Raw genomic sequence first — 26464 nt, 5'->3', positions numbered from 1 at the left:
GATGGAAGATTACCCATTGAACCTCAGTCGAGTTGGGCTAACTGAGTCCGCAGACGTCAGCATTGCGTAGGCCCAGCCACACACAGTAATCCAGAGTCATGTCTATCGGCCGGGACAGGCTGCACGTGTTGACTTCTCTTACCCTCTGTGAGAACTCTATTGTGGAGTTACCAGAAGATTTTTTTACATCTCTCTCCGGTCTCAGAGAACTTGACGTATCTCACAACTTCCTCGCGAATCTCCCGATACGGTTAAACTGCGACAGGCCCCATAAATTAGAGACCTTTCGCGGTGACCACAACAGATTCCATCGCATCCCGCCTGGCCTCATCCAACCGTGTACCGTTCACGTATCCCTCACCAACAACCGAATCGCAGTCATCGACTCGGAGGCCCTGAAGGCGGCGGACCAGCTCGAGCACCTCAATCTCAACGACAATGTCATATGTGATCTGCCTCGAGAAGCTCTCCTGCTGCCGAACTTGCACTCCCTCGGAATATTTTCCAACATCGTAGAACGGTTGCCGCAAGCCTCCTCGCAAGTACAGTCGCTGGATGTTGAGTGGTGGCGCTACCTCGGACCCCAACCACCCAAGCGTAGCGCAAACGATCTTTGGAGTGAGCTGGCTAAACGCCCACTGGGCTTCGTCGACTTCGTTCGTTTTTTCGACCCGAACCCCGCCTTCGAGGCACTGCTCGGCACGGCCGTGGCACATGGGCATCTTGCCGTTGTGAAAGCGCTCATATCACACGGCGTGTCACCGGACTACCGCCAGGCTAAAGCTCCTCGGCCGCTGCTATTGGCTATCCAGAAGCAGCACCCTGAGGTTGCCCGCTTCCTCATTGAGAGCGGCGCCGACGTGGGTATTTGCTCGGGCCCATTCGGCTCGTGCTTGCACCTGGCAGTGGTCAATATGGACTTGGCCACTGTGAAGCTGCTGCTGGAGGCCGGCGCGCCCATGGACGTAGACGAGGATGGCAACACGCCGTTACATGTGTTATTCAGCATCTTCAACAAAGGAGCCCAACTCTCGTTGCAACTGGCTGAGGCGTTGATCTCGGCCAATTGTGACGTCAACCAGCAGAATGACAATTGGTGGTCGCCTATACACCTTGCCATGCGCAGGGGGCAAATACACGCAGCACTTTACGTTATGCACAAGCGGTCCGAAGCGGCCGAGGACTGCTTGGCAGGCTCGTGCGTCCATGCCGTCGAAGGTCGATGCCCGCAAACCTTCTCTATAGACATCACTGGAGGCCACAACGCCTGGACGCCGCTGCACCTCGCGGCCCACCTCGGACACATAATGCTGGTGCAAGTGCTGCTCGAGAGCGGCGCGGACGTGCTGCTGCGCAGTCTGCAAGGCCAGCTGCCTCACCAGATGTGCGCCAACCACGGACCGCTGGCCCTGGTATTGCACAAGCACGAGCGTCGCCGCAGAATAGCCGAGGTGTCACGCAAAGGTCGCCCTGGAAGGTTCATCAAGCGAGAGCTGCCCGTACTTTTCACGGCAGCTGCGCCCCTACCTGTGAAGCCGGCGGCCTCCCCTCCGAAGCCTCTATCTCCGTTGGAAACTGAGCGGCCAACCTCCGCTGGAGAAACATGGTGAGAAAGGCCAGGAACCCACACTCAGCTTCGACGACATCCTTTGCGAGTTCTCCGTCCAGCCCCCGAAGGAGAGGTCTCCGCGCGCGCCTACTGGGCTTCGGAGAGGCGAACGAGTCATTCTGCTGCAGTGCCTGCTGGGGAAGGTGCGGCAGCCGCTGAACCTTCTACACGTGGCGTACAGGTCGGCGTACTTCTCTTTCTACCGACTAGCCCGTACAGTTCACTGCCCGCCGTCCTTGGAGCTAGGCATCCTCTGTTCCCCCTACAAGGGTGCGGTGGGCGACATGTTTAGGTCGGCGTCCAGAGTGGCGGATAATAATATACTCGACCTGTTCTCATATATTTTGGAATCCAGGCCTGTGAACAGCATAAATGAGAGTCCCCACGAAGAGCGCCTGGTGATGAAGTCTGCAGAGTGGCGAGCCATCGGCGCCATGGTCTCAAGTCCATACGGTCTATATTTCGCTCACGGCAAGACTCCTACTCAGATTACCGACCCAATGGGAAGACCTCTGTCCCACGACGGGTTACGGCCCAGAGCAATCCTGCGAATGCTTCGTATGGAGGACACTCTGTCGCAACTCTACCATTCGCGAAGGGAGGATATGCGGATTCACGCCGACGCCCTCCTGGTTCTGTGCGCAAAGCACTCCAGTCTTACAGGACTGCAGATGCTGCTGCAGATGGGCGCGGACCCGCAGGCGGCAGATGGCGAGCACTCCGCGCTCCTCTACGCCTCTGAGGCTTGCTTCCACGCTGGCGTATATCTACTCTCCTCCCTGTCCGACGTGCATGGCGTGCGAGAACCGGCGCCGTTGCTGGCGGCGTGGAGGCAGCGGGACCTGTGGAGCGTCGGACGGCTGGTGAACTGCGGCCATTCAGTGCCCTACCGACTTTCGCAGTCCGGGGGACAACTGCATCCCGAGTGGGCACCTCTTCTCGACGCTCCGGAGGGCGACACGGGGCTGTGGCTGAGCAGGTTGATGCAGCTCCACGGCGTGTGCTCTGAGGTGGACCGGTCGCTGCTTATCCAAACTGGCGCTCATTCCGCCTTTCTGCAGCCGTCCGCTGCTCAGCCCTCAGGGTCTTGTCGCCCCTCGTCGTACAGGTGGGAAATCCCAAGTCGGCTGGTGTCAAAGTGTCTACACTGCAAGACGCCATTCAACTTCGGAGGGAACAAGCTCGCATGTAAATCCTGCTCGCTAGTGGTGTGTCCAGCCTGCTTCGCAGGGGACCGTTGCCCTGAATGCTTCGCCATAGAACGCCTCACATCCGGAACCTGGTGAGTGCCAGATTTCGCCCTGCGGGTTCGCTATGATCGGTTTCGTACTGCTCACCCTGGCGCTTAGTGTGCCCATACAATATCTGGACCCATTTACAAAGTGCTACGCCAATCAGATACATCCCGCGACCCTGAATGGAATTTTTGAAATCGATCGACGACCCGTTTCCGAGGTTCAGGACGTCTGGCACCTATTTTGGTGGATCCACACCAACCGGTGCCGCAATAATGACTACTGGTGCGTGCAACGAGGCCAGTGCCAGGAGATTGACAGATTGTTCTCGGGCGTACGGCGAGACGGGAACGAGTTCGTGTTTGCTTGCCTCCTGTACCAGGACCCGTTTATTGAATCTGGCATCGGGAATAGACCACCGGATCCACCGGATGCATCATGTGGTAGCGGGTGCCCCACCTACATCCCGCTGTACTATGAAATTGCCCGCTATCAGGGGTTCGGCTGCGACGGCCCGGACTGGTTGACTACCCATGTGGAGTCTGTAGAGGAGCGCCTCCTTGGAAATACCTCTGAGGCTTGCGCCTATGCCGTCACCACCAGAGAGGCTGGCTTTCGCAGCTCCTGCTTGCGGGAGTTTTTCCCCAAGGCTGACGGAATTTCAGTGGATCTTGCAACGGACCTGCAGCCGGAGTGCTATGACGGAGTTCACGACCGAGGCACTGCGCCCCAGTTGGCCTTCAGCCAAAACATATTTCCGGCTGTACTGTACTTCCACTCACTAGGGCAAGCTGCTTGTGGGACCCCTCCGGACGACCCAGTGTATCTCCTGCGGATGCAGGCAGATGGGATTCATTTCGGATGCTTGCTGCCGAACTCGTTCCCGTCCACTTCTTGCTCCGGGCAGTGCTCTGTTAACTCTGAGTACTCACATCCTGGTCTCAAGAACTACGGATGTAATGGTAGCGGTTGGACTGGAATCAGACGGAGTGCACTGTGGGCCAGTCATCTAGGTAACCACAACGTGGACTGCTTCGAAGCCCTCATGAACAGTGAAGCGGCGGGAATCGAACTGTATTGCAAGCCAGATCCCCTTTTTGCTGTAAGGCCAACAACTACTACCACGAGTACCACAACAACCACCACAACAACCTCAACCACGCCAACAACTACGACAAGTACCACAACAACCACCACAACAACCTCAACCACGCCAACAACTACAGCCAGCACAACAACCACCACAACCACCACAACCGCTACCACTACAACCGCCACAACGACCACTACAGCCTCCACAACAACCACAGCCACAACTACACCTACAACCACAACCTCAACCACGCCAACCACTACTACGACAAGTACCACAACTAAAACCTCAACTACGCCAACCACTACTACGACGCAGACAGGTACCACCACAACGACGCCAACAACGCTAACAAAAGAGACTCCCACTGCCACCTCCACAAGTTCCACTGCAACCACAACGCCCAAAAGAACTGCGGAGCCGTCGAGTACGCGAGCGTCTACGTCGACATGCGGCGCACCTGCCCTGCCGGTAGTCGTCGCCGCCGGCCTTCCGTGGTGGGTGGTGGCTGTCCTCGTAGCGGCGGCTCTTTCTGGACTGGCGTTGCTGTGGTGGTGTTGCGCGCCGACGGAGGAAGCGCATTCCCCGAGCCAGCACAACTTGGAGTCCGCCAGGAGTATCACCTCTGTGGCGCTTCTTGCGCAGACTCCCCCCATCCTTGAGTTGCCCGTAGTGCCAGAAGTGGAGGAACCATTCGACCCCGAAAAGATGCTCTACGTTGCACAAAACCCCGAGCCTCTGCTGCTGAGACGGCCCTACAGACGAACCTTGGAGCGTGCCCTTAATAGACGAAGATCACACTACCCTCGTACTGGGCCGGATATGCTCCTCTACGACCCCGCGCCGCCGACTCTGTTCGAAGTGGACGGAGGGAGTGCAGCTAGTGAAGACTCGCCTAAGGTTTCATAAACGTTTAGATCTGGACGTTAAACAAAGTTACGCATCTGAACCGTTCAGGACTCACAATTGGTTTATGCAAATATGGTAAAAATTGCAATGGACTGCACTCAAGAGATGGGCCAGACCCCACTCACCCCGAAACTGGCCCTACAACGCAAGGACCCGAAGAAAAGGAAACTGGCGCGCTTAAAGTCGTTGCCCACGTGTCTGGAGTCACAGCCGGCCACGGCTGACACTCACGCCGAAGCGGCCTTTAGTTTGATGGTCAAGACTGCGGTGCTGCCGCCAACGCCTCAGGAGCGGCTCGCCCTTCTTCGTTCGCAGGACTCTTTTGGAGGACAGTCTACGCTAACCAAGGCCGAAACGCGCCCTCTGGGAGTCGAGGTCTCTGCCAAGGACTGGGTATGGCAGGGGTGAGCGTAACACAGACGCTAGCGTCCTGGGGCTACGACGCATTATTTTATGGGGAAGTGGTAATTGTTCCGCGATCTGGGAATCGATTCACTTACGGATCCGTCGCGAGTAGCGGGGAGAAGAAGGTTACAGTAATTCTATCAGAAGACAAGCCTCCGCTGAAAAAGGAATTGAGTCCTAGCATATTGGGGCGACTCTCACCACCTCGCAAAAATGCGCGTGAATCGTTGCAACACATTAAGATGAACCTTCAAGAAGGCGAGTGGACGCCACAAGAACTGAAGTTGACCTTGCAGGTCATATTCGCCCTCATCGACCAGTTGCAGGCCATTGGTGACCCACGAGAAACTGCCTCTGCGGAGGTCGACGTAGCGGGTCGCTGGCAGGAGGTTGTTCGGTTGCAGTGTGCGGCGCAGCGCCACCTCCTTGATGCCATTGACCAAGCAGTCACCGCCCGGGCCGATGAGTCCTATGTGGGTCGATGATCCGTGAGTTTTTGCTGCCAGATCAGTTCCTCGAAGGCCCTCTGAGTCTTTAAATCGAGTTTGCCCAGCTTCTTCCGAAGGTTACGCTTCAAGTCCGAGTTCGCACTCTCAGGGGCGACATAGTTCAGAACTTGTTCAACGTTAAACGAAGACACAATTTTCTCCATCGCCTGTCGAATCTCGGTCTCGATAACATCCTTCTTGGCAGGGGAGACGGCCAGCGGCTTGAAGCGTTCTGTTTGAGGCCGATAACTTCGGAAATGGAGCTTCTCCATCATAAACAAAAAATACGGTTTATTTTCACTGTGAGACCTGAACTCGGTAGTTAGTCATCAGTCTGGTCAATCTGTCAAGCTTGAGGTCAACTCGCCTCTCGCAGGCTCCCAACGTCTGCGAAAAGTCGTATCCAGCCTGCAGCCAGCAAACCCCTCGCCTCATCTCCTTTACGGAACCCGTCATAAAGACGACTTTTGGGTGTTCTGAGGCTTCTCGCGTCGCCGGATGTTCCTCGTGAGCGTAGAACAACAGAAAACCTTGGAACGCCTTCACTCCGTAGAGGGACGGAAACTTCTTCATTGTGCTGGTCGTCTTTACGTGACATACGATGTAAGATACCAGCTTTGTCTTCAAAATGTATTTCAAGCACTGCTCAAGTGAGCTATGAACCATCAGTCTGCCAGATCCATTCGCATCAACTTGTTGCTTGAGCGTGATTGCTTGGGGGAACCGCTCCGTCACCAAATGCACAATGGTCATCAATTTCGACCGGCAGAGAAATTAGAGAGGCAAAACTGAGCCTGTGTCTCGCCCGAAGTAGGACCAGAAGAAAGCGAGCGCGCTGTCTTTAATCATGGTCAGAAACGGCACACCTCCAGGGACGTAGGACACCAGAAACGAACCAAGGGCACCAAGTTGCACTATTGTGCATATCAACGTCAGAAGGTAGCTGGGATGGACGAGGGTGACATAGACCGTCGCCATCAAGGACAAGACGTAGGCCAAAGTAAAGGGCAGTCTGGGTGATGTTCGGCCTGGAAACTCACTTGTGCTTGCTGAACATGTGGGTGAGAAGGAAGGTGTAACCCTGGACAACCGCCAGACTGTTCAATATTGCCAGAGATCCCAGGGTGAAAAGCAGGAGGAATTTTTGCGGTGCAAACACCAACCTGTGTAATGAGGAGTGCCTGAGTCTCACATGGGCAAAAACAGGAAGGAGAGCGAGATCAGTACGACTCCGATACCTGCCGAGACGGCGAAGTATGTAATAGTTGTGGTGTTGAGAGACCAAATCGACGTCACAGGTTGTTGCTCGGCTTCAGCGCTGCCCGTTAGCAACGACCTCACTGACGTAGATAGCGATCGGAACACCGACGTGTCGTCGGTCGTTGCTGTAGGTTGCTCAATCTTACCGTCGATATTCTGAGCTTGGTAGTTGAAGATTGATGACTCCTGTTGAGTCACAAAGGACAGACCCTGCGCCAGCCGCCCAAAATCACTCATCTGCCCGATAATCTGAATTATTTCGTGGAAGGTGGATGCTTACTCTGGGTGAAGTAATCTCATTGACGGCAGGGGCATGAGCCCTCTGGCCGTCTGGAGCTGTGGGGTGAAATTGGTTTTACCCAATAAAGCGGTTCATGCGCGTAGCCCCGATCAGGCCACCGCCGCGGGACAACTGCCCAAGAACAGTCCTAACAAACAAGTTTGGCATCCGTCCCGTAGAGAGCAGAACCGTGTTCCGGTATGCAATCAACGTGACGCCCACAGATGAGAACTTGGCACCCACGCAACGTGCAGCGGCAGTGAATACTTGGTTGAAGAAACACCATCAACTGGAGGGCACCGCAACCGATGGCGCTGTTCTTCTTACCACACAGCGAATCGTCCCTGAGCTTGCGGATCAGATGGTAACCAAGAATAAGGACGACCTTAGCTTCACTCCCAGCTTCGTTGATGAGTGCTGTCTTCAACTCGACTCGCTGCTGGAGGATAGCACACGAGGCCTGGAGGTGAAGTTGTTGATCGACACGGCCGCCCAGGAGTCGTGTTTCGAGACTCGGGGGCAATGGATCTCGCGTATTACCAGACCCTCTGAGATCGATTTGGTGGACAGAGTGCACGTCATCAAAGGTCACGAGCACCAAGTCCTTTTCGAGGCCGGAAGATGGGTCCTGCAGCTGGAGATTGGACGCTCTGCGGTCGTACCCAACGTTCCCCTCGCAACGTACCTGCGAGACGTGCTTGGCAAGCCCCCAGAGGCGATAATTCGGCTCCCCGGTCTGAAGGCCCAAGCAGATGACCTGATCCGGGACATGGAAGCTAACCTGAGCTACCTGTCGAATCACCTCCGCATCCTACGGTTGTCGGAGAAGACGGACGCGACCATAGGGCTAGGTTACCAAGGAGGTCGCCTGAACGTAACTGAATACTTCCGTCGCAAGCACCACATCTACGTCCAGCACCCAGAGTGGCCGCCGGTGGAACTCTACGGAGACGTCGTGGCTCCTCTGGAGCTGGTCGAGCTTCGCGCCCAAGCCTCTCGGCGCGTTCGGAGTTTCGTCAGCGAGAGCAGTTGCTCGATGTACCACCGCCAGCAGCTGCTTGCACGCAACGAGGAGGTCTTCGGTAGCAACCGCGTGCTGCGCGCTTTCAGCATGGTCATCGACCAGTCAATGGTCGTCCACGCAAGTACCACGTTGTTGCCGCCCCAGCTGCAGATGGGATTTGCGCCGCAACTGCGTACCTGCGTCGTGGACCCCAACCGTCTAAGCAGTTGGTACCTCGGCGACAGGGCATTTCTCTCTTGCCCAAGAGGGAGACGGTTGGGGGTTGTCAATTTCTGTCAGGACCAGGAGATATTCCGAGTCTTCGTTCAAACACTGATCGTAAGCGCCGCTGCGAGGGGCCTCTGCCTCGACCCTAAGCCTGTCTTCTCGATGGCCGTGCTTGACAACGATACGGCTGTGAGGGCATGGAAATTGGACGTCCAGGCCCTCCTGAAACATGAGTGCCCGCACCTCGTAGTGTGCCTTGTCCCGAACCAGTTCAGGTTCTACGCCGATTTGCAATCGGCCACGTATCACTACTGCCCCGTTCAATGGGTGTGTAAGGCGACGGTGCCGAATCTTCCGGTTGATGTCATACTCGAGACCAATGCTAAGCTGGGAGGGGTCAATCACTGCATAGCCGAGATTCCTGGGAAGCCTACCCTCCGCGTGTTCCACAAGGTGATGCGTCTCCAGCACAAGACGCTCCTGTTGGCTCTTCACACCGAGAAGATCGGCAGGATCACGCTCTCGGCAGCGCTCGGAGCCACAACCAAGCACCTGTCTCCATGCGAACACGTGCTTAGCGCTCAAGATAAGGACGGACCCGTCGCAGACCTGGGAACGATGGTGTCACGCTTGGTCGAGAAACTCGACGTAGCGTGGCCCCCAGAAATGGTTGTGTTGAGGTCGGGCACGCCCGGGACTGCCGACACCTGGAAAGGCGAAACTCGGGCCATCGCCGCAGCCTACGCAGCGGCGGGCTGCCAGCCACCGCTTACAATGTACTGCTTTGTGTCTCCGAGACATGAAACCCGGCTCTTTCCAGAAAAACCTTACGATAAGGAGGAGGCTTTGCTTGTGCAGTACGCTTCAGAGTTCTACCTCATGACGCGATCTGCTACCTGTAGGTATGTCATCGCCATGAACGACACACACGTGAAGGCTGGGTCTGACTGGATGCGATTCATGCACTGCCTGTGCCATCTGCACCAGCCCGTCGCCCAGACCGGTGCCGTCCCTGGCCCTGTGCACGCCGCTCATCAGGCCTGTCTGGCGTTTCAATCGTACCTTGAAACCGTCGGCCTGACAGGAGAGGACAGTGCAGTGCAACGCGTCTTGGAAGAGCTACCACAGTTCTACGCGTAGTTCCCGAACAAAGTGGAATCTTGACTACATAGGCATGATGAGTAAAAAAAAGAGTTCAAGGCTTGACCGAATGCTCTGTTTATGGCTCGCCCGTGGCTCTTTTAGGGACTCTCCTGCAACTGGGGACATCATCATTAACCGTCAGAGGACATCAGAGGGCCTCATTAACAACGCAATCATACCACCTAAAGACAGTTACGAGGTCAGAGTACCTACGTCATTCGCCGTGCGCAATATGTTCTCAGCCAGTGTACGCAGGAGCTTGCTTTGCTGCAAGGCAGACAGCCCAATCAGGTAGTCTGGCCTCCTCTCGCAGGCGGGAAAAACTAATGTAAGGAGGTCTCTGGCGACTTTGAAAGAGGTGGTAGTCTCCGTGGGCGGCTCAACATGGGACTCGTCCAGCTGGATGGCCTGCTGCTCCGCTGTAGTATGGGTAAGAAGGACTGACGAGGCTTCTGTCCCGCTGAGGTGTTCAATCATGTTCTTCAAAGATACTGCGTTTGCCACATCATCGCTTCGATGCGACTGCTGCAGTAAACCAACCAGCGACTTGAGAACTATCGCGAGCTGTTGCGTGTCGGGGCGTCTCTTGAGGCAGTTTGTGAGATCCTCCAGCGTTATTCTGCTAAGCACCTCCCGAGTGGTTGGATCCTCGGCTTTGGTTTGCGCGATAGCCTGGATACGAGCTGCCCAGTGCTCAGACACCTCGGCGCCGCCGACATGTGCCGCAGCCTCGTCGATGCTGGGTAACCCCCAACCACGTCGCTCACAGGCGCCGAATCTCCGGTGACCATGCGTCCGAAGGCAGTCGCGGCTTCAGGTCGCGTTCCGACCAGTGCGGCTTCTGCCTCTGGAGCTTGTTCCTCTGGCGATACTTTTGAAGGTGACTTGACACATGCGTACGTGACAGTCGAAAAAACGAGTCCGGGTCCTTAACCCGCCTGTGCCTGGCTGCCTCTCGCATGTAGTTCAGGATCTTCTGAGGTGTAGGTTCTCCGAGGTCGTACTTTCTAAAGTGAAGCACAGCTTCATGAAATCTGATTCCATAGCTCCGGACCACTCACATGGCACGCATCTCGTCGGTCCACCGCATCCGTGTCGACGATGGGCTGCTCGTGCTGGCGTCCATTTCCGTCTTCACGTCGTCGGCGCTCATGGCCTTGATCGGTTTTTAACTGTTTTTATCAAGGGCAGCAAGATACAGTACGCAAGTTGATTCGAGGCATACATCATCTAGCGGCTGATGCCTTCACCTGTTGTCCAATTTTATCCAGAACGTCCTGCAGTCTGGTGTGAACGCCGTTAGATCCATTCTGGTGTACGATGACGTACCTGCTATCTCGATCCCAAGTAGCCCGTAGCTCCGCAGACGTCATCATACGGTACACCACTGCTCTGATCTCCGGCTCCGACAGTCCGAACATCGCTCCCAGCTGGCTCACCGAGTACGAGTCGTGCACTGAGGTGTAGCAGAGCAGATATGTGCGCAGTCCTACACACGAAATCTTCTTCTGGTAAATGGCTTGGAGCTGCTGCTGCTGGTCCTGAGAGCCAGTGATGTTGGCCCAGACCTTGAGCGTCTTTACCAGGTTCCAGCAAGCAGTGGCGTCGCCGCGAGCGAGGTGGCGAGTGGCAACCATGACGACGTCGCGCGGGTTTTCGACGGCGGCGGCACCGAAGCCGGAATTCTCCGCGTTGTCGAACTGATGTAAAAAGTGTCGATTGAGGCTACGTAGGTGGCGCTGGTACCCGCTCTGCTTAGCCGCCATGATAGGTGACATAATGAGCATGGCTGCAAGGTTGTGTACTGCCTCGATGGAGTCGATGTTCATATGCAGATGGTAGGGCAGGAGCCTGTGCCGCTCAACGAGTTCCTGCTCCGCAGTCTTCTCCGTTCCCTTTGCCTGTGCCCCAGCCTGACCCAGGAGTTCGCGGTGTCGGTTGAACGAGCATATTTCTAGCAGGCATTGGTGAGCTTGTTGGACTTCACCTGCCCTGAAGGCTGCCAGCCCCAGCTGAGTTAGCACGCGGTTATACAGCAGCTGGTTATCGGCGTCTGAGGAGGCCAGTTCATAGAACGAGCACGCTAGGAAGACCTCGCGCGCCTCGAAGTACTTATCCTGGATGGCCAGGTTGTAGACGGAGTGCAGCGCCGCACGAACTGTATTGCGCTCGCTACCGTTCTTGAACGCAACTAGACTCATCGTTTTCACGAGCTGGCTGTTTGGGAGTTGCGGCAGAGCTACCGGCTCAGCGGGAACGCCTTCCATCTCCGCCACCACCGGCGCAGGCGCCACATCGTCGAAGACCTCTACGAAGACTTCATCGTCTTCATCCGCGTCTTCTTCCACCTCGTCACCCATATCGACCTCTGAGGACGGCTCCCTGTGCAGCATGTCGCCTGCGGTTTGCAACTCTTCGCGGTCGAAACGAATTCCGAACTGCGCATCAGACTGCAGGAGGTCCTTCTGGACAAACTCCCAGAGACGCAAGGTTACAGCATCGCTACGGTGAGCAATATGGTCCAGTATGCGTACTGCCAGCCGAGTCGCGAGTTCTTCGGAGTCTCCGCGAGACTGGAAGATACAGAACCCTCGCCAAAGGGAGGCCATAGCTGGCACCAAGGCAGTCAGTCGTTGCTGGTACGCAGGCAGCTCGGTTTGCAGCTCTTGCCAAGTTTTGAAGAGCTCGTCGTCCAACCTCTCAAGGAAAGAACATACGATTGACACTGACGTTTTAACCTGGGCCTCCTCATCCAGTACATCTTCGTTGATAGACCCACGTGCGAGACGCAGGTAGTAGTCGGGGTGTTGTCGCCAGAGGTAGAAAAACCGCTCTGTGTGTCTCACCGTCTCCATCCACGTATCGAAGGGTAGAAGCCGGTTTCCACGCTGCGAACTCAGCAGCACTGACACCATGTTCCCCAGGACTTGGAACTCCACCTCAGAGTCGAGTTCACGGGCGAGGTTGGTTAGTTTCCGGTATGCATTCACCAGCTGATTCCGCTCGGCTCCCTTGCGGTTGCGGATCAGCGCCAGCTGCTTCAGTTTCTCCATTATGCTTTCCGCATCCACGACCTCCATCTCTAACAAGTTGCCGTAAACGTATTGCGGGCGCGATTTCGCCTCCGCAGACTCGTGTTGCTCGGCTTCTTCCTGCTCTTCGCGCTCTTTTCGCTCCCTCTTTATCTCCTCCTTGGCTTTCACCTGCTCCTCCGTCTTCTTGCCCCACTTCCTTAGCGCGAGTTGATACTTGTCCAGAGTATGATCCTCGCCCTGGACTGCCTCGCTGAGAGAGGACAAGCTCGAAGAGGAGTCATCAGAGTCAGCTTCGCTCCCAGACGCGTCCGAAGCCTCATCACTGCTGGCTGAGGAAGAGAAGTCGGACTCGTCAGAGGACCAAGAGCTAGATGACGCCGATTCGTCTTCGTGCCAGAATTTAGAGTGCTCCATCGAGGAATTGCTGATTTGTCTTGTCCCTTGATTAGTCTCTGCTCACTGCCATTTTATTGATGAAGCCAGAGACGAAGCTGTTACTGGCTACTGCCGGTGTTGACATTGGAATGGGAGCTCTAGGGCTTGGTCTGTTTCTAACCCTACGTGTTCTTAGGAACGACTGCTACAGACCCGGCTTCCAGCTCCTCCGGTCGGATAGTCTGGCTAGCCCACTCGTCCCTCGTTCGGGGCGCCTGTCCTACGACTCCGTGCGGTCTTTTGATACGCTGCGCTCCATCGGCCGCAAAAGTCGCTGGTTCGGGTGGGCTGTTGACATCTGGCGAGTCGATGTGCAGACCTTTCAATCGTCTGACGTCAGGCACTACCTGAACTTCCTACGGTCGATGGCGATTCTATTCGCCAGAATCGCTGTACTCTCCTTATGCGTAGTGCTGCCAGTCAACCTCAGCGGTACTGGAGGCGGCGCCAGTATCGTGGGGTGTCATGTGGGTGTCAACGCAGTCCCTGCTCCAGCAGATCACGCCCGGTAATGTCATCGATGACAGTGGGCCGGGGTGCTACGTACTTGCCGGCGCTACAGTGGTGGCCGCGTACCTTGGCGTGCACATGGCATCGCAGCTGGACCAACGGATACGACTTGAGGCAATTCTGGGCGCCGACTCGGCGCATGTGAACAGCCGTTTCTGCGATATGCACGAGGAAATGTACACTGTGATGATATCCGGAATAGACCACTCGTCTGACCAGCACACCTTTGAAACCTCTGTCTTTGAGGCTTTCAGGCATGCAGGCGCGGAGGTGGTCTGGGCCCACTTGGTGCTCAATTACGCCCACGTTGCAGCTGCACGCCGCATGTTGCAGTCGACTTACACAAAGATGCTGCAGAAACAGCATGGAGTGCTCGCCATGAAGCTGAACCCACGTCTCACAATGGTCAGCCTAGCACCTGCCGACCAGGTGGCCATACTACAACAGACCAAAGACCTGGACCAGGCCTACAGCAAGAAGGTGCGTGAGGGCACGGGCGTCGGGTTTGTGTGCTTCAGCTCGCCGGAGGCTCAGATGCTGGCTCTGGCGGACCGCAGCTGGCTGAAGCAGGGCTGGAGACAGGAGGAGGCACCTGCACCGCGAGACATCATCTGGGCGAACCTCCACGTCTCACGGAGTAGCCGCCGCTTCAGAACCGTACTGCTGACCACTCTGATGGTCGTCATCGTGTTTCTGCTGAGTGAGCTTCTTTTTTGGGATCCATGCAGCTTCCTCTGTGTTTCTGACTGACTACCTGTTACCGGTGGCTGTGCACCTGCAACACGCAGCCAGACCCGTCTTCAGCGCTCTGAAGCTGTCCGCCGTGGGATTTGCACCTCCAGCAGCGCTGCTGTTCGTCAACGCTGTCATTTTACCGAACATGATCAGCTGGGCCGCTACCCACTCTCACTATTGGCAGCAGTCGCATTACAACATCCACGTCCTCCATGCCAACGCGGTATTCCAAACGATGAACACGCTGGTGCTGCCTATCACGGGAGGGCTGTCACTTGGCACTCTTGGGTTCCTCGTGTATAGCACAGATCCGCGCAACTGGGGCCCTACGATTGTGGGCGCGGTGGCGAGCAATTCGGGGTCTTTCGCCATCCGGTATCTGCTGAACGTGTTGTTCATTTCCAATGTGTCGCAGTTAGTTCAGCTTCCTCAGCTGGTCGTCAAGGCATGTTGCGGCCTCCTCAATATACCCGTGCCAAAGGGTCGATTTGAGTTCGGGTTTTGGTTTGCGTTCGACCTTGTACTTACCTTCGTAGGCTTCTTCTTCGCCATAAGCGCGCCTCTCGTGCCCTTGTTTGTGTCGGCCACTCTATCATGCCGCTTTTTCATCCAGAAGTACAACTTCGCAGTCGGAACATGGCAGATAAGCACTGACTCGAAGGGTGCCTTGCCGCGGTAGGCGACGGTGGACATGCTCACGCAGCATCGCTGTGAAGTACCTTTACGCTGGTGCGGCACTATGTTTATCGACTACCACCTGCCTGTTCTTCCTGCGCCTCCAGCACCGGCGCCGCGGATTATACATGACCCCCGAAGGCGCCACGTTCATTCTGCTCTTCGTGCTGACGGTGGCAGCGCCCTTTCTGTGCCTGGACCTCGTCAGCGACTTCTTCGGACGCAAGGTACCCACGGCGCCTTTCTTGACGGACCCTCGACCAGCGACGCGAGGATCGCTGGAGGCCGCCTTGAAGGATTCCTACACTCACCCCTGCGAGACCGGTTTGAAGCAGTGGAAGGTGAGGAAGAACCTTACTGGTGTGTTTGTGTAAAAAGAATGCAAAGACGAATCCTATTGCTTTATCGAGTCTGACTGCTTATTTGAGTTACAAAGACAAATCATATTGCTTTGTCGAGTGTGACTGCTTATTTGAGTTGCGAAGACAAATCATTTGCTTTGTCGAGTGTGACTGCTTGTTTGAGTTGCAACGACAATCCAGTGGCTTGTTCATTCGAGTGAGGACGACGGCATGAGGTACTTGACACATCAAGAAGTTTGAAGGCAGTGCTCATTCTGCATCTGAGTCCCTGCTTGTTCATCAGAGTCTGATGTTAATAGCGCTGACGATTCCGGAGCGAAGGCGGCGAATGCCTCCTGTGTCGCGGTTCTCATGCACTCCGTCTTAAAAAGAATCCCCAAGGTTTCTTCCTGTGCAACCCACTGTCGGTGGAATGTCTCCACCTCGCACGGGGCGAACCCGTCGGCCTCGTGTTCATCGCCCTGGGAGTCCGTGACTACCGCCAGATAGTATACAACCTCCTTTGTGACCTCGCCCTTCCAAATGCGCTCATAGCGCCGGCTACCAGCTCCCGAGGCGACCTGTTCGCGTCCTACCACGTGACTGGTCACATGGAAATCCCGGTGCAGCCCAGTCTCCTCGCGGATCTCGCGAGCGGCAGCCTCCCTAGGCGACTCACCCGCTTCCAAGTGCCCCTTGGGCAGCTCATAGGAAGAGCGGCCAGATCGCTTGATCAGCAGCACCTCTAGGCGGCCGTGGTTCCGGCGGAGAACGGCGCCGCCTGCGGAGTGGACAACAAGTGTCCGTCTTCCGCTGCGCGAGAGAACCTCGTGAGGGCCGGTGTAGAAGCTAAAGCCGCTCTTATGGTCCCCCATGCTGGGGTAATTCGATATAAACTGGATGAAGATCCTCGATAGCTGTGTTGCTGTGCTCACCAACGTGAGCACCTCCTAGAGCCCTTACGCAGGCCGAAGTCCTGGATATCATCGACGATGACTTGGCGTCGGCCCCTTGTAATGGACCTGACTTCACTAGGCGTCGAATCTCTAACACGCGCATCGTCAAGTACATGTCAACACTTCAGATCTTTCTTTACAAGCGCAGCGCCGAAGAGTGCCTCGCAGATCTCGTGAGTCTCTATCCACAGCTCTCCGAAGCGGACTTAGTGCAACTTGTGAACCTGGTCCCGCGACAGCAGGTAGAAGCATTTCTGTGCATCGAAGACTGCGATTTGCGGTTCACTGAAGCCGAAGTCGAGGAAATCCTGAAGGTCATCAACTCGCACGTCCCCGAAAGCAGCATCCCGTCGCCACTCCCCTCCCCAGCTTGATCACCGCTCAAGCAATATGGCCCTCCCCAACTTGATCACCGCTCAAGCAATATGGCCGACAAAAAGAGGTCGTCGGGATAGTACCGTTGCAGGCAGATAGAAGACAATGCTGTGGGGTGCAGTACGCCGACAGGAGATAGGACTGCGTGGATAGCCTCCGCAGGAACAAAGTCGTTGGTGGGAGCAGAGACGGGCGGCAGGCCAGGCACTGCGTAGACGCTAGGCAGTCGGTCGGGGTCCACGCAGCTGAAAGACGTCTCCGGCCGTACGGTAGGCATGAATACAAACTGGTGTAGAGCGGTGATGGCGAGGAGAGGCTTGGCGAAAGCCATAGCCATTGATGCGATGGCGCCGCCACCGGAAACCACCAACGCGCCTCCTGTAGAGAGCAGCGCCTCGGGACCCAGCAGCACCCGGTCCACATAGGGCATGATGACGGCCAGCGCTGAAGCATGGATGCACGTCACATCGATTCCGTCCCGGAGCAGAGAGCTACGCATTGCGTCCGAGTGCTCGTTGGAGTCGGAGCAGACCAGCAAGACTGTCATTTTCTGCTGAACCTCCTTCCGCTTGCGTTTCACCTTACGCAGCAGCTTTAGGACGCCGTCGTTGAACCCGTGAATGAGAACGGTCCGACTGAAGGTGAACAGCTCCAGCATCGTCCCCTCCAGCTCGTGCCACGGGTTGAAAATCTCCTCCTGGAACTTGGCGATACCCAGCAGCACGTTCTCCACGAAGCGCGCCTTTTCCTCGGCGGTAAACACCACCAGATACTGGTCTTCGCGACAACAGTAGTCGAAGTAGGTCGTAAGGGAGGGATTCCAGTTGTGTAGCGGCTGCGCTGTCTTCTTGCGGAAAAGCGCGTCAGTGACTCCCCTATGTTCGATTCGTACAATAGAAAGTATCCGTTGCGAGCATGTACACAGCAGGTACTCCTCCTTATTTGAGCGTATGAGCTGTTCGGCCACCAGTTGTATCACACGTATTAGGTGTCCCGTTGTCCTTATCGAATCCTCTCTTACCAAGTCACAGTAGCAAGCGCATGTGCGTTGAGCCAGGAGGAGGGTATCGAGTGTCTGTGCATCGCTAGTGAGCTTTGTGTAGACATCAGTGGTCATGAACCGCTGAGCGGCATCCCGGCATAAGGCTTCCTGCGTAGAGTCCCACTCCGCGACATCCAGCAGGGAGAAAGGATGGATCTGGCGGCTGAATCGAGTAGCTCGGTCGACCAGCGACGGAGGTACAATTGGGCGGCGCTGATTCGTACCTTAGAACGACCCTACAAAGAGAGCTTCTTCCACATCGGTCATGGTGGTGGAGGTCCGCACAGGGCAGACGCATGTGTCAACGCATACACACGTCATCGGAATTACCAGTATTATCGAAATACAGCATCGTAGACACTGTCAACAACAGGCAAAACAAGACGTTGTCACAGGGATCCTTACCACGTCGAAAGGCAAAACACAGAAACGGCCACCACCCTTCTGATCTGTCGAATACACCTCGAAATTCATCTTGTGCGCTCGGATTGGATCTTCGTCCACACGCAGGTGTTTGCGACCTTCGCTATGATGGAGCTGCCGCTTACATTTTAATCTTCACCTCTCAGGAAGAAAATTAATTCTCAACTGCTCAAAGTCATCCAAGGTTTTATTGTTGGAAGACGAACCTGATCACCTCCCTCGCTTTTGCGCACTCAGTGTCGTCGTTGACCCGAATCAACCGACTCAGCCCAGAGAGGCATGCAGCTACGTCGGGCTCCCTAGCCTGCAGCGGGTCTAGACGGAGCAGCGGCATCCACAGGCTCCCGCCCGAGACGAATATCGTTAAGTCCTCCACCGCGTCCTCGTCCACGAAAGTTGCAAGCATACCGAACACGTCGTAGGCCTCTTGGGAAGTGAGGGTGTGGCCTCGTATTGTCCGGGCCAGTGCGTCCAGCTGACGAGGCAGTTGCAGAGGGCCGCGCGCCTCATCAGCCAGCGTGGCCTGTTCATCACGGAAGGCCCACACACTTCGTGGAGTTGTGGGCGCTTCCGAGGAGGGCTGGCGACATGCCTTGCCTTCGAGGGCACGACCAGCGGGGGTTACTAGTCGCTCGGCCTTCACGGATGCCAAAAAAGCGGTGACCTCGTCGTCGGCGAAAGTACAGTCCAGAGCTACCTCTTGGCCTTCATCGTCGTCGCTGTCGCTACTATAGCCGGCGTTTGGTATCGGGGGTGCGTCGCAGTAATCCACCTGAAACCCATGCTGCGTCAGAAGAGTTAGACGTTTCGACTGTTTGGATCGAGGTCCCAACCCGATCAGATGGGCAAAGGTGTTCCCCCCGTCCTGCCGCCAGCATAAGCTTTCTGCTATGTACGGCAGGGTGACGTCAGCGCAACGCACGAATTCGAGCCCTCTTTGGAGATCGCAGCGGTAGAACTGGATCACGCGCGTCAACTGAATGACTAAAACTTGACTTCGGGCCATATGTGGTCCTATAATGGGCGACAGGCTGACATTGACGGGTCCTTCGTTAAGCAGAATCTCTTGTGAGGCAGCATCGATGACCTCCATGTCCGCGGAGACGTGCTGCACCACGAGCGACACACGAACGTCTCGCACGAAGGCGGCTGTGGCCATCGTAGTAAGCATGGCTGCAGCGCCAGACACGCACTCGAAGCGATCCACTGCGTCCAAGTCCGAAACTAGAGTGAAGCGGGCGCAGGGTGTACTTGCAACCGGCGTGGAGGCGAAGGCCCACAGACGATTGTGAGTGATGTGAATGAAAACATCTTCTACTACGGCCACGTCGACCTGACCCTTGCGTAGCACCCCCACAAAAGCCTTCCTCTGGTTATGGGCAACGAACGCGGCCGCCACTGACCCCAGGGACTGAGCCAGGCCACCCAGGTAATCCAGGGGTCGAGGCGTCGAGACCCAGGACTCGTCCCCGCTCCACCAGCAGCGCCCACCTCGAACCACCCGTATGCCGGTCGCCGGTAGCCCCAGTCGGCGACCTAAGCGTTCTGGGGCTAGCCAAGCGCAATGTGGAAGGCCAGGGCCGACCCGGTCGCACTCACCCAGAGTGACTCCGTCCGCTGAAACACGCAGCACGGCTTGCCCTTCGCTCGTCTCTACCTCTACTGCCAAGCCGGATTCTTCGGTAGACCGGCCTAAGCTGTGTTAAGTCACCAGTTCAACCTACTGCAGCTTTCCGAGACCTGCGCGAAGCACCAGCCCCTCTGACGGGAACGCCGCGAGTGTGGTAAGCGATAGGCCGCCGCCAACGGCTCCGGGAAACGTGGTGTCCCGAAGTTGTACGATACCTGCCCGCGTCATAAATGCCGTCAGCAGAGAGCTCTGGCCCAAGCTGAGCCTGGAACCAACGCGGCAATGCAGCAGGTAGGTCCACGGGGCGTCCGACGGGCAGGCCACGTGCCGCACCAGAGCCGCGTCTCCGAGGCAGACCACACTCAGTATGCTCCCCCAACGCAAGTACCCTCGGAGACAAGCTCGCTGTCGTATCAGAGTGACCTCGTCTGGCCGCGTTCGCCATGTAAGAATTCTGCGGACATCGCCGTAGGCGGGGTCCGCCTGGCAAAGGCCCAGAGCGTCCCCGTAGACCACCAGGCCAGACCGCAGGCCCCGCACAGCGAGCTCTGACCACGGAGCGCGCATTTTGTTATTTACAGACATGCATTTGAAACTTTTGGGAGGGATTTGTGCGAAACTCGCACCCGAGAACGATGAGATTTGTCGCTATAATTTGTGTTGTGGCTATGTACGGTGAGGCGGCTCACCGTAATCCATTTCGAAGATTCGCGAACTGGGTGAAGAACAAGGATTCACCCACAACTACATCCGACAACGCGCCCGCAACTACATCCGAAAAGGCGAAAGAAGACCCACCACGCTACGAAGAGATCACGCCACAAAGCGAATACGCAGAAATTGATGAACTGAAAATGTCGCCTCCTCTCGACGTCCAGCAGAAGCGGGCGCCTGTCAAGCGCCCGCAGAAGGCTCCTCTCGAAAGCGTCCAGCAGAAGGGCGTGTCTGTCGAGGCTCCTGATAACATTTACGACTTGAGTACGGACACTGAAGCACAACGCAGAGAGAAACACGGCGAACCGCCGGCTCAGGAAGACACCTATGACCACGTGGTTGTTCCCGTCAGTATTGACCAATATGGATACGGTCAGTTGCAGAAACCGGAGCAGAAACACGAACTACTGGGAGAAACCTACGACACCACAACCCCAAATTCTGCCGTCGTTGACGAATATGGATACAACACGACCGCAAATTTGAACAAATTTTCTGACGACAGCAATCTGTACTCCGAGGTAATCACATATCCGTCTTCGAGTGGCGCCGCTGCCTCAGACAAAAAGGTCCGGAGGAAACAATCACCAGGTGGGGATAGGAAACCTATGCCCGCCCCCAAGCCCGAGGAGATGGTGCGGCGTGGAAGGCGGCTCAGCGCTAGCCACGACAGGGCATCCATCATGCGGGCCAAGGACCACCACGATGATGCAAAGCGGTTTTTGCGGCGCCACTCCTTCAAAAACATCGACTCCGCGCCGAGCAATCCAACGAAGGAGGCACAGAGAGTAATAGCCGCAATTGGAGGACAACCAGCAGGTGGGGATAGGAAACCTATGCCCTTTCCCAAGCCCTCCCCCGAGCCCGAGGAGGAGAATTCAGACTACGAGAATGTGCGGCGTGGTGACTACGAGAATGTGCGGCGTGGTGGAAGGCGGCTCAGCGCTAGCCACGACAGGGCATCCATCATGCGGGCCAAGGACCGCCACGATGAAGCAAAGCGGTTTTCGCGGCGCCACTCCCTCAAAAACATCGACTCCGCGCCGAGCAATGCAACGAAGGAGGGAGGAGAAAGGCCAAGGATGGCCGTAAAGGCACCTGCCGGTCTTGAAGCCATAATTGGAAGACAACAGCCAAAGACAGCCGATCAAAACGCCATAATTCAAAAGCCAAAGAAGGGCGGCGTACAGGCACCTCCTGGTCTAGAAGCCATCATTGGAAGACAAAAGAAGTAAATCTGTTGAATTCCGAATATGAGTGTTGCATGGTCGAATTTCGTCAGTGAAGCGACTGCCAACGCGAAGGCTGCTCAGCAAGGCCTGCCCTCGCGTGAATCCTGGGTAGAAACTGTCCGCGACACAAGTCTACCGCTGCCGGTAACCGCTCGCAGTATGGCGGAGCAGGACGTGGGGGACCTGCGTCTAGTGGGCCATCTCAACAGGTGGGGTTCTGCAGAAGTGAACACAGCGTGTCAGTTATGTACTACGTTCAGTCACTACCACTAGCGGACGATGCACTCATTCAACTTCAGTTCAATGAGGTGGTGAAGGCCGGTGCAGCCAAGGTGACAAAGAAACGAAAGCGGTCTCGCGGCAACCAAAACCAGCTGCTGTTGACTCTTTTGTCGGGCGACATGCAAGTCAAGCTTCGGCTTCCTGTGGCTGGTGACGTCATCGAGATATCCGCCCTTACGGAATGCACGGCAGGAGAGCTGAAGACGCTCCCCTTGGGCCTTCTCCAGATCGCTACAGATCGGGCGAGCAAAAGGCAGTTCAGGACCGCTTGCTCCTCCGCAGCCCCTTCCTGATATTTCGGCTGACGACGCTGCTGTTTTTGACGACGTCAACAGTCTTCACATTGCGAACCAGCGTTCCGGCTGGGTCTGAGGGAGGGCTTGTGGGGCATGAACGAAAGCACAGAGCCTGCTGAACCCCCCGAGACAGATCGCTGACGCGGTTCCGCTCTGTGAGGAAGGCAGAGGATGGCAACTCCAGCACCCCGTCAACCGAGCAGACTTGCAGCGGGGGAAGCCGGCGGCAGTCGGTCTTGAGGGATCTGTGGATGGCAGCCCGTTGGTCAATGGGCAGCGTCTCGATTTGCGTGTCGAAGCAGCTGGCGAGCACGGAGTGGCCTAACACACTCGGCAGGACCACGTTCCGCATTATCACTTCGTGGGCGACTTCTGCGTCCTGTAGGGTCAGCGGCAGGGTTACCTCGATGCTACGCATACTGCTGATGCTGACGGAGCATATCAGGGCGAGCTTGTCCTCTTCGCCCTCTGTAATAAGCTTCAGCGCTGCGTGGCGGCCTGGAACGTCTACGAACCTCATGGCATCAGTAAGCAGGCTGTGTACACGTCCACGATTGCCCACGTGTAAATCGCTTCAAGACTTGGAGTCTCCATACCCTCCACGTATGAGAGTATTGTGTTTCCCTCCATCTCTGATGTCCAGACACGCCGTCCATCAGTGACTGTTGTGACCCCGTCAGAGCCTCACCCATGAGGAACACTCCATGCCCTGTAACGAGATCCACAGCTTGGGTTTGGGAGAATACTGGTAGTTGTGGCGCCCTTCCGACTACCAGCTTGCAAAATATAGGCGGGGTCGCAGACAACCACAAGAGTGGTGCCGAGACTCGCGATGTGTCCTCGACCCAGATTGACATTCAAAAATTGGACAATCCGAGCTGTTGAGTCAAATTTAGCAGAAACACCGAAATAGCATGAACAAACAAGCGTGGAAAGACATCGTGATGAATGCGCCAGACGCACTTAACCTCGGCAAGATCCGCAAGCAGCTCGAGGGGCCGGTGCCGCTGCGCGCCGCCGCAGGCCTAATAGGCTTGGCCATGGCGCTCACGTCGATGATTGGCTTCCTGAATATTTTCTCGCTCATCAGCGCGCCAGCCAAGTTCATCCTTCAGATTTATGAGTTCTTCTTTGGCATTGCCATTTTCGTCGTGGAGATCAAGGACTTCAAGGGCTGCGGGAAATTGCGGCGCTTCATCATGCGCTGGTTCCCGTTCACCTCAATCGTGGGCGGCAAAGGTCTCCTGATGCTTCAAGCGGGGCTGCTGGGCATCAGTTTCGGCTGGACGAACCTCCTTGTATTCGTTCCCGCGTGTGCTAGCATCGCTATGGGCGTGGTGTACCTTCTGATTCATTTCTCCAAGTGTGAAGAGCTTGAAAACAAGTACGAGCAAAGTGTCTGGGCTACCCAACATCAAATGGTTTAAGTGTATCATATGGACGCACGTATGCTGCTGGCGTTGTTCGCAACCCAACCGTGTCGTTCAGTTCAAAGGCAGGCATGTTGGACACTGGTGGAGCTCCTCATGTATGAACTCATCGCAGGCGGGGCAGTATGGTCTGCGACAGCCTCTGCATAGCGATACAGCGCTCTCCTGCCCGCAGCCCGCACACTCAGCCTTGGATTTTGTCCCATCAAAGATTACCGGGGCGTCGTACAGGTGACCTGTGCGGCTTAAATCCTTCAGAGAAACCAGGTGCAATTTGCAGCCCGCGCACTCGGTAGGCAGTTGGCAACTTAAGGCTCGGCAACGTGGGCAAGCGTATGTCGCCAACAAAGGCTCGTCGTGACACATACAGAGGGCCACGGTAGTCATATGCTGCAGCTTGGGGAACCCCGCAGCAATTAGGCGCGTCTCCAAGCCATCAGTCCAAAGGGGCGGGGTCAGGTGTGCGGACATGGCACTAGTGAGCTCACGGACCGACTCACAGACCGCGTGCGAACCACCGGTTAGGTCACACACCTGCTTGAACGCGTACACTTCTGGGGATGTCGAGACCGCGGAAACGCGAACGTTTCGGTCCACAGCCTTCTGGGCGGTCTCAGCAATGAGGCCAACGTCTACAGTCTTGATCGCAGATAGTAAAAACAGAACTTCTCTTGTTCCGTACGCAGGCACGGTCTCGAGGATTCCCACGGCTCTGTCCAGCGCGTTCTGAAGGGAGAAGTGCCCCACGGGTTTCTCCTTGTCTCGGAACGCTCGCAGCGGCTTAACCTTGTCTTGCCCGCATGCCGACAGCGGCGAGAGCAGCACGGCCTCGCGGTCCTTCACCACAACTACCGCTACGAGCGACACGGGGTTCACGTCCAAAAACTGAGCGATAAAATGTTCAAACAGCCCTATGAAGCACCCCATCCTCGTAGGCTTGAAGTCCGTGTCGCCGGCCGCTTCTGTCGCGTCCAGCACCACGACCAGATGCCGCACAACCCCACGGCGGGGGCTCGAGTCGCCGTCGCGAGCGGGGAAAGTGCGGCGGATCGCTACATCAAGCGTAGGCAGGTCCTGTGTCTCAACTTCGTCCTCGCGCTCCCAGGTCTTATCAAACCCGTCCTCCCACGTGTGAACCACGTTCTGATACTCGACGTTGGCTGACTCTTCGGCCGCTTCGAGGGCGCTTTCTAGTTGGAAGTGCATGTCATCGGAGTATTTTGTGGTTTCCTCTATGGATTGGCCAGCACACACCGAATATCTGCTGAAGACTTTAGAGGCTGGTAAGGTACTGCTGGCTGCCGAGGTGCCCGTGGTGACCTGTCTGCAGCCGTGGTCGGACCCCATTGCATTCGCCAGGTTGCAGAAGGTGACCGGACTTCGTGCTATGGCGCTGGCAGGAATGTGCTGGACAGTCAGTTCCCTCTGCATGCTGCAGCAGAAAGCGAGGGTTGACGTGCCCTTCGTACTGGAGGTGGTTCGGTCATGCAGGCGCGGAGGTGGACTTGCGCCGACGCCGGCCGCCCAAGAACCAGAGATCCGATGCACGGCGGCGGCAGTGCAAATGCTAGCGTTCCTCGAAGAGCCATTGGAGGCGGTAGGCCTCTGCGAGTCTGAGCTCACACTATGGGCGGGCTCGCTCGCGGTCCCCACCGAACACGGACTGGCGTTCCTGAATTCGCGAGCTGACGTCGATCCCGACTTACGGAACTACCACTGCGCTCTCATTCTGGGAGTGGATACAGACGCGTCCGTATGGGTGCGTGCGTGCCTATCGAAATCGGAGGGTGGATTCGGCTGCCGTCCAGGCGCTGAGGCCCACGCTGGCTACACGTTCTGTGCTCTCAGCTGCCTGTCCTTGCGGGAGGACCTCCAACCCAACTCCCTGACCGCGGAGTGGCTTCGTGCGCGGCGTGTGGCAACTGGAGGGTTCAATGGACGCGCAGGTAAACCTGCCGACTCCTGCTACTCCTTTTGGGTTCTCGCCGCCATGACCCTGCTGGGTATCGCCGACTACGGTGTCCGAAGCCACGCAGAGGCTTTCATTTTGAAGAGCCAGGTCGAATCAGGCGGCCTTTGTCGCAGCCCTCACGCGCGCCCGGTGAGCGGACTCTTCTCCTCCGTTGAGTCTCTGGGGAACCAAAACCCTGATCCGTTCCACACGCACTTTGGCCTACTCGGCTTAGCTATTTGCCAGCCGTGAGTTCGTTGGATTCAGTTATTAAGCAGCGGGATCAACCTGCATGTGGCCCACGGCACACCTGCTAACTCTGATCCGTTGGGGCTGAAGCCCGTGACGAAGAGAATGTCTATCTAGTGGTACTACAAAGGGTAGATGAATAGATAATGGGGGTTAGAGCCGAGGCGCTTCGTTAGTGCACACGGGGATGGGTTCTTTGTGCCAGGCTGTCGGTCTTCTCTTCGTCCCGGTAATGTTGATACACAACAACACCATCCGCTCTGGAACATTCCAGCTTTGGTGTGCTGGCCTCCGCAAGTATTGTCTGCGCTTTTCCGATGCCATGAGCATACAATTGGGGTCCAGAGCACACGCTACCCACCACATTACTACCGAATCCAGGTGGGGCTGTGATCTGGAAAATAACACCGAACTGGCCCCCTCGCATAAGCTGGTTCTGATCGTTGAGTGTGGTGGGAGGTACTTCAGCATAGAGTCGGGGATGAAGTAGTATGCGATCC

At 56.4% G+C, this 26464-nt stretch overlaps 18 protein-coding genes across 31 annotated transcripts; 9 read left to right on the top strand and 9 right to left on the bottom strand.

The window, feature by feature from the left end:
• Window positions 1-98: 98 nt before the first annotated feature.
• On the top strand, window positions 99-2895 carry KVP18_002050 (uncharacterized protein; the record flags this gene model as incomplete). Of its 3 annotated transcripts, XM_067952658.1 has the most annotated exons (2): window positions 99-1606; window positions 1635-2895. In XM_067952658.1, 2 exons carry the CDS (start codon window positions 99-101, stop codon window positions 2893-2895), a joined length of 2769 nt encoding a protein of 922 aa, XP_067806891.1. The 3 variants fall into 3 exon arrangements, with proteins under 3 accessions (XP_067806891.1, XP_067806889.1, XP_067806890.1); XM_067952656.1 differs by lacking the exon at window positions 1635-2895 and having other exon boundaries at window positions 99-1610; XM_067952657.1 differs by lacking the exon at window positions 99-1606 and having other exon boundaries at window positions 1894-2895.
• Window positions 2896-2923: 28 nt separating this feature from the next.
• On the top strand, window positions 2924-4221 carry KVP18_002057 (uncharacterized protein; the record flags this gene model as incomplete). Of its 2 annotated transcripts, none has more annotated exons than XM_067952666.1 (2): window positions 2924-3840; window positions 3933-4221. In XM_067952666.1, the coding sequence occupies 2 exons, from the start codon at window positions 2924-2926 to the stop codon at window positions 4219-4221; spliced, it is 1206 nt and encodes a 401-aa protein (XP_067806899.1).
• A 712-nt stretch (window positions 4222-4933) lies between these two features.
• Window positions 4934-5736, top strand: KVP18_002031 (uncharacterized protein; the record flags this gene model as incomplete). 3 transcript variants are annotated; one of them, XM_067952622.1, is made up of 2 exons in its annotated part: window positions 4934-5239; window positions 5266-5736. In XM_067952622.1, the coding sequence occupies 2 exons, from the start codon at window positions 4934-4936 to the stop codon at window positions 5734-5736; spliced, it is 777 nt and encodes a 258-aa protein (XP_067806855.1). The 3 variants fall into 3 exon arrangements, with proteins under 3 accessions (XP_067806855.1, XP_067806856.1, XP_067806857.1); XM_067952623.1 differs by lacking the exon at window positions 5266-5736 and having other exon boundaries at window positions 4934-5254; XM_067952624.1 differs by lacking the exon at window positions 4934-5239 and having other exon boundaries at window positions 5494-5736.
• Window positions 5737-6036: 300 nt separating this feature from the next.
• KVP18_002046 (uncharacterized protein) lies at window positions 6037-6492 on the bottom strand (the record flags this gene model as incomplete). Its single annotated transcript, XM_067952650.1, has 1 exon — window positions 6037-6492. The coding sequence occupies one exon, from the start codon at window positions 6490-6492 to the stop codon at window positions 6037-6039; it is 456 nt and encodes a 151-aa protein (XP_067806883.1).
• Window positions 6493-6513: 21 nt separating this feature from the next.
• On the bottom strand, window positions 6514-7236 carry KVP18_002037 (uncharacterized protein; the record flags this gene model as incomplete). Of its 2 annotated transcripts, XM_067952637.1 has the most annotated exons (3): window positions 6514-6751; window positions 6780-6902; window positions 6932-7236. In XM_067952637.1, 3 exons carry the CDS (start codon window positions 7234-7236, stop codon window positions 6514-6516), a joined length of 666 nt encoding a protein of 221 aa, XP_067806870.1. The 2 variants fall into 2 exon arrangements, with proteins under 2 accessions (XP_067806870.1, XP_067806869.1); XM_067952636.1 differs by lacking the exons at window positions 6514-6751; window positions 6780-6902 and having other exon boundaries at window positions 6928-7236.
• A 137-nt stretch (window positions 7237-7373) lies between these two features.
• KVP18_002044 (uncharacterized protein) lies at window positions 7374-9650 on the top strand (the record flags this gene model as incomplete). Its single annotated transcript, XM_067952648.1, has 1 exon — window positions 7374-9650. The coding sequence occupies one exon, from the start codon at window positions 7374-7376 to the stop codon at window positions 9648-9650; it is 2277 nt and encodes a 758-aa protein (XP_067806881.1).
• Window positions 9651-9845: 195 nt separating this feature from the next.
• KVP18_002053 (uncharacterized protein) lies at window positions 9846-10806 on the bottom strand (the record flags this gene model as incomplete). Of its 2 annotated transcripts, XM_067952661.1 has the most annotated exons (3): window positions 9846-10392; window positions 10421-10687; window positions 10715-10806. In XM_067952661.1, 3 exons carry the CDS (start codon window positions 10804-10806, stop codon window positions 9846-9848), a joined length of 906 nt encoding a protein of 301 aa, XP_067806894.1. The 2 variants fall into 2 exon arrangements, with proteins under 2 accessions (XP_067806894.1, XP_067806895.1); XM_067952662.1 differs by lacking the exons at window positions 10421-10687; window positions 10715-10806 and having other exon boundaries at window positions 9846-10130.
• Window positions 10807-10879: 73 nt separating this feature from the next.
• KVP18_002030 (uncharacterized protein) lies at window positions 10880-13102 on the bottom strand (the record flags this gene model as incomplete). The annotated part of the gene is made up of 1 exon (XM_067952621.1): window positions 10880-13102. One exon carries the CDS (start codon window positions 13100-13102, stop codon window positions 10880-10882), a length of 2223 nt encoding a protein of 740 aa, XP_067806854.1.
• Window positions 13103-13161: 59 nt separating this feature from the next.
• KVP18_002035 (uncharacterized protein) lies at window positions 13162-15417 on the top strand (the record flags this gene model as incomplete). 4 transcript variants are annotated; one of them, XM_067952632.1, is made up of 4 exons in its annotated part: window positions 13162-13578; window positions 13607-14333; window positions 14362-15043; window positions 15072-15417. In XM_067952632.1, 4 exons carry the CDS (start codon window positions 13162-13164, stop codon window positions 15415-15417), a joined length of 2172 nt encoding a protein of 723 aa, XP_067806865.1. The 4 variants fall into 4 exon arrangements, with proteins under 4 accessions (XP_067806865.1, XP_067806863.1, XP_067806862.1 ...); XM_067952629.1 differs by lacking the exons at window positions 13162-13578; window positions 15072-15417 and having other exon boundaries at window positions 13712-14333; window positions 14362-15047; XM_067952630.1 differs by lacking the exons at window positions 14362-15043; window positions 15072-15417 and having other exon boundaries at window positions 13162-13635.
• Window positions 15418-15632: 215 nt separating this feature from the next.
• Window positions 15633-16259, bottom strand: KVP18_002047 (uncharacterized protein; the record flags this gene model as incomplete). The annotated part of the gene is made up of 1 exon (XM_067952651.1): window positions 15633-16259. The coding sequence occupies one exon, from the start codon at window positions 16257-16259 to the stop codon at window positions 15633-15635; it is 627 nt and encodes a 208-aa protein (XP_067806884.1).
• A 194-nt stretch (window positions 16260-16453) lies between these two features.
• KVP18_002038 (uncharacterized protein) lies at window positions 16454-16714 on the top strand (the record flags this gene model as incomplete). The annotated part of the gene is made up of 1 exon (XM_067952638.1): window positions 16454-16714. One exon carries the CDS (start codon window positions 16454-16456, stop codon window positions 16712-16714), a length of 261 nt encoding a protein of 86 aa, XP_067806871.1.
• Window positions 16715-16749: 35 nt separating this feature from the next.
• KVP18_002039 (uncharacterized protein) lies at window positions 16750-18078 on the bottom strand (the record flags this gene model as incomplete). 2 transcript variants are annotated; one of them, XM_067952640.1, is made up of 2 exons in its annotated part: window positions 16750-17970; window positions 17998-18078. In XM_067952640.1, the coding sequence occupies 2 exons, from the start codon at window positions 18076-18078 to the stop codon at window positions 16750-16752; spliced, it is 1302 nt and encodes a 433-aa protein (XP_067806873.1). The 2 variants fall into 2 exon arrangements, with proteins under 2 accessions (XP_067806873.1, XP_067806872.1); XM_067952639.1 differs by lacking the exon at window positions 17998-18078 and having other exon boundaries at window positions 16750-17832.
• Window positions 18079-18367: 289 nt separating this feature from the next.
• KVP18_002034 (uncharacterized protein) lies at window positions 18368-20377 on the bottom strand (the record flags this gene model as incomplete). The annotated part of the gene is made up of 2 exons (XM_067952628.1): window positions 18368-19877; window positions 19905-20377. The coding sequence occupies 2 exons, from the start codon at window positions 20375-20377 to the stop codon at window positions 18368-18370; spliced, it is 1983 nt and encodes a 660-aa protein (XP_067806861.1).
• Window positions 20378-20478: 101 nt separating this feature from the next.
• KVP18_002045 (uncharacterized protein) lies at window positions 20479-21759 on the top strand (the record flags this gene model as incomplete). Its single annotated transcript, XM_067952649.1, has 1 exon — window positions 20479-21759. One exon carries the CDS (start codon window positions 20479-20481, stop codon window positions 21757-21759), a length of 1281 nt encoding a protein of 426 aa, XP_067806882.1.
• A 537-nt stretch (window positions 21760-22296) lies between these two features.
• Window positions 22297-22964, bottom strand: KVP18_002049 (uncharacterized protein; the record flags this gene model as incomplete). Of its 2 annotated transcripts, XM_067952655.1 has the most annotated exons (2): window positions 22297-22870; window positions 22897-22964. In XM_067952655.1, 2 exons carry the CDS (start codon window positions 22962-22964, stop codon window positions 22297-22299), a joined length of 642 nt encoding a protein of 213 aa, XP_067806888.1. The 2 variants fall into 2 exon arrangements, with proteins under 2 accessions (XP_067806888.1, XP_067806887.1); XM_067952654.1 differs by lacking the exon at window positions 22897-22964 and having other exon boundaries at window positions 22297-22854.
• Window positions 22965-23248: 284 nt separating this feature from the next.
• On the top strand, window positions 23249-23761 carry KVP18_002054 (uncharacterized protein; the record flags this gene model as incomplete). Its single annotated transcript, XM_067952663.1, has 1 exon — window positions 23249-23761. The coding sequence occupies one exon, from the start codon at window positions 23249-23251 to the stop codon at window positions 23759-23761; it is 513 nt and encodes a 170-aa protein (XP_067806896.1).
• A 57-nt stretch (window positions 23762-23818) lies between these two features.
• On the bottom strand, window positions 23819-25195 carry KVP18_002048 (uncharacterized protein; the record flags this gene model as incomplete). Of its 2 annotated transcripts, none has more annotated exons than XM_067952653.1 (1): window positions 23819-25195. In XM_067952653.1, the coding sequence occupies one exon, from the start codon at window positions 25193-25195 to the stop codon at window positions 23819-23821; it is 1377 nt and encodes a 458-aa protein (XP_067806886.1). The 2 variants fall into 2 exon arrangements, with proteins under 2 accessions (XP_067806886.1, XP_067806885.1); XM_067952652.1 differs by having other exon boundaries at window positions 23819-24970.
• Window positions 25152-26081, top strand: KVP18_005156 (uncharacterized protein; the record flags this gene model as incomplete). Its single annotated transcript, XM_067949532.1, has 2 exons — window positions 25152-25963; window positions 25994-26081. 2 exons carry the CDS (start codon window positions 25152-25154, stop codon window positions 26079-26081), a joined length of 900 nt encoding a protein of 299 aa, XP_067806902.1.
• Window positions 26082-26464: the final 383 nt, after the last annotated feature.

The sequence above is a fragment of a genome (genome assembly GCF_019968955.1).
Source record: "MAG: Porospora cf. gigantea A chromosome Unknown PgA_NODE_68_length_47494_cov_349.439, whole genome shotgun sequence".
Lineage (NCBI taxonomy): Eukaryota > Apicomplexa > Conoidasida > Eugregarinorida > Porosporidae > Porospora > Porospora cf. gigantea A.
This window is presented reverse-complemented; position numbering and strand designations above follow the sequence as displayed.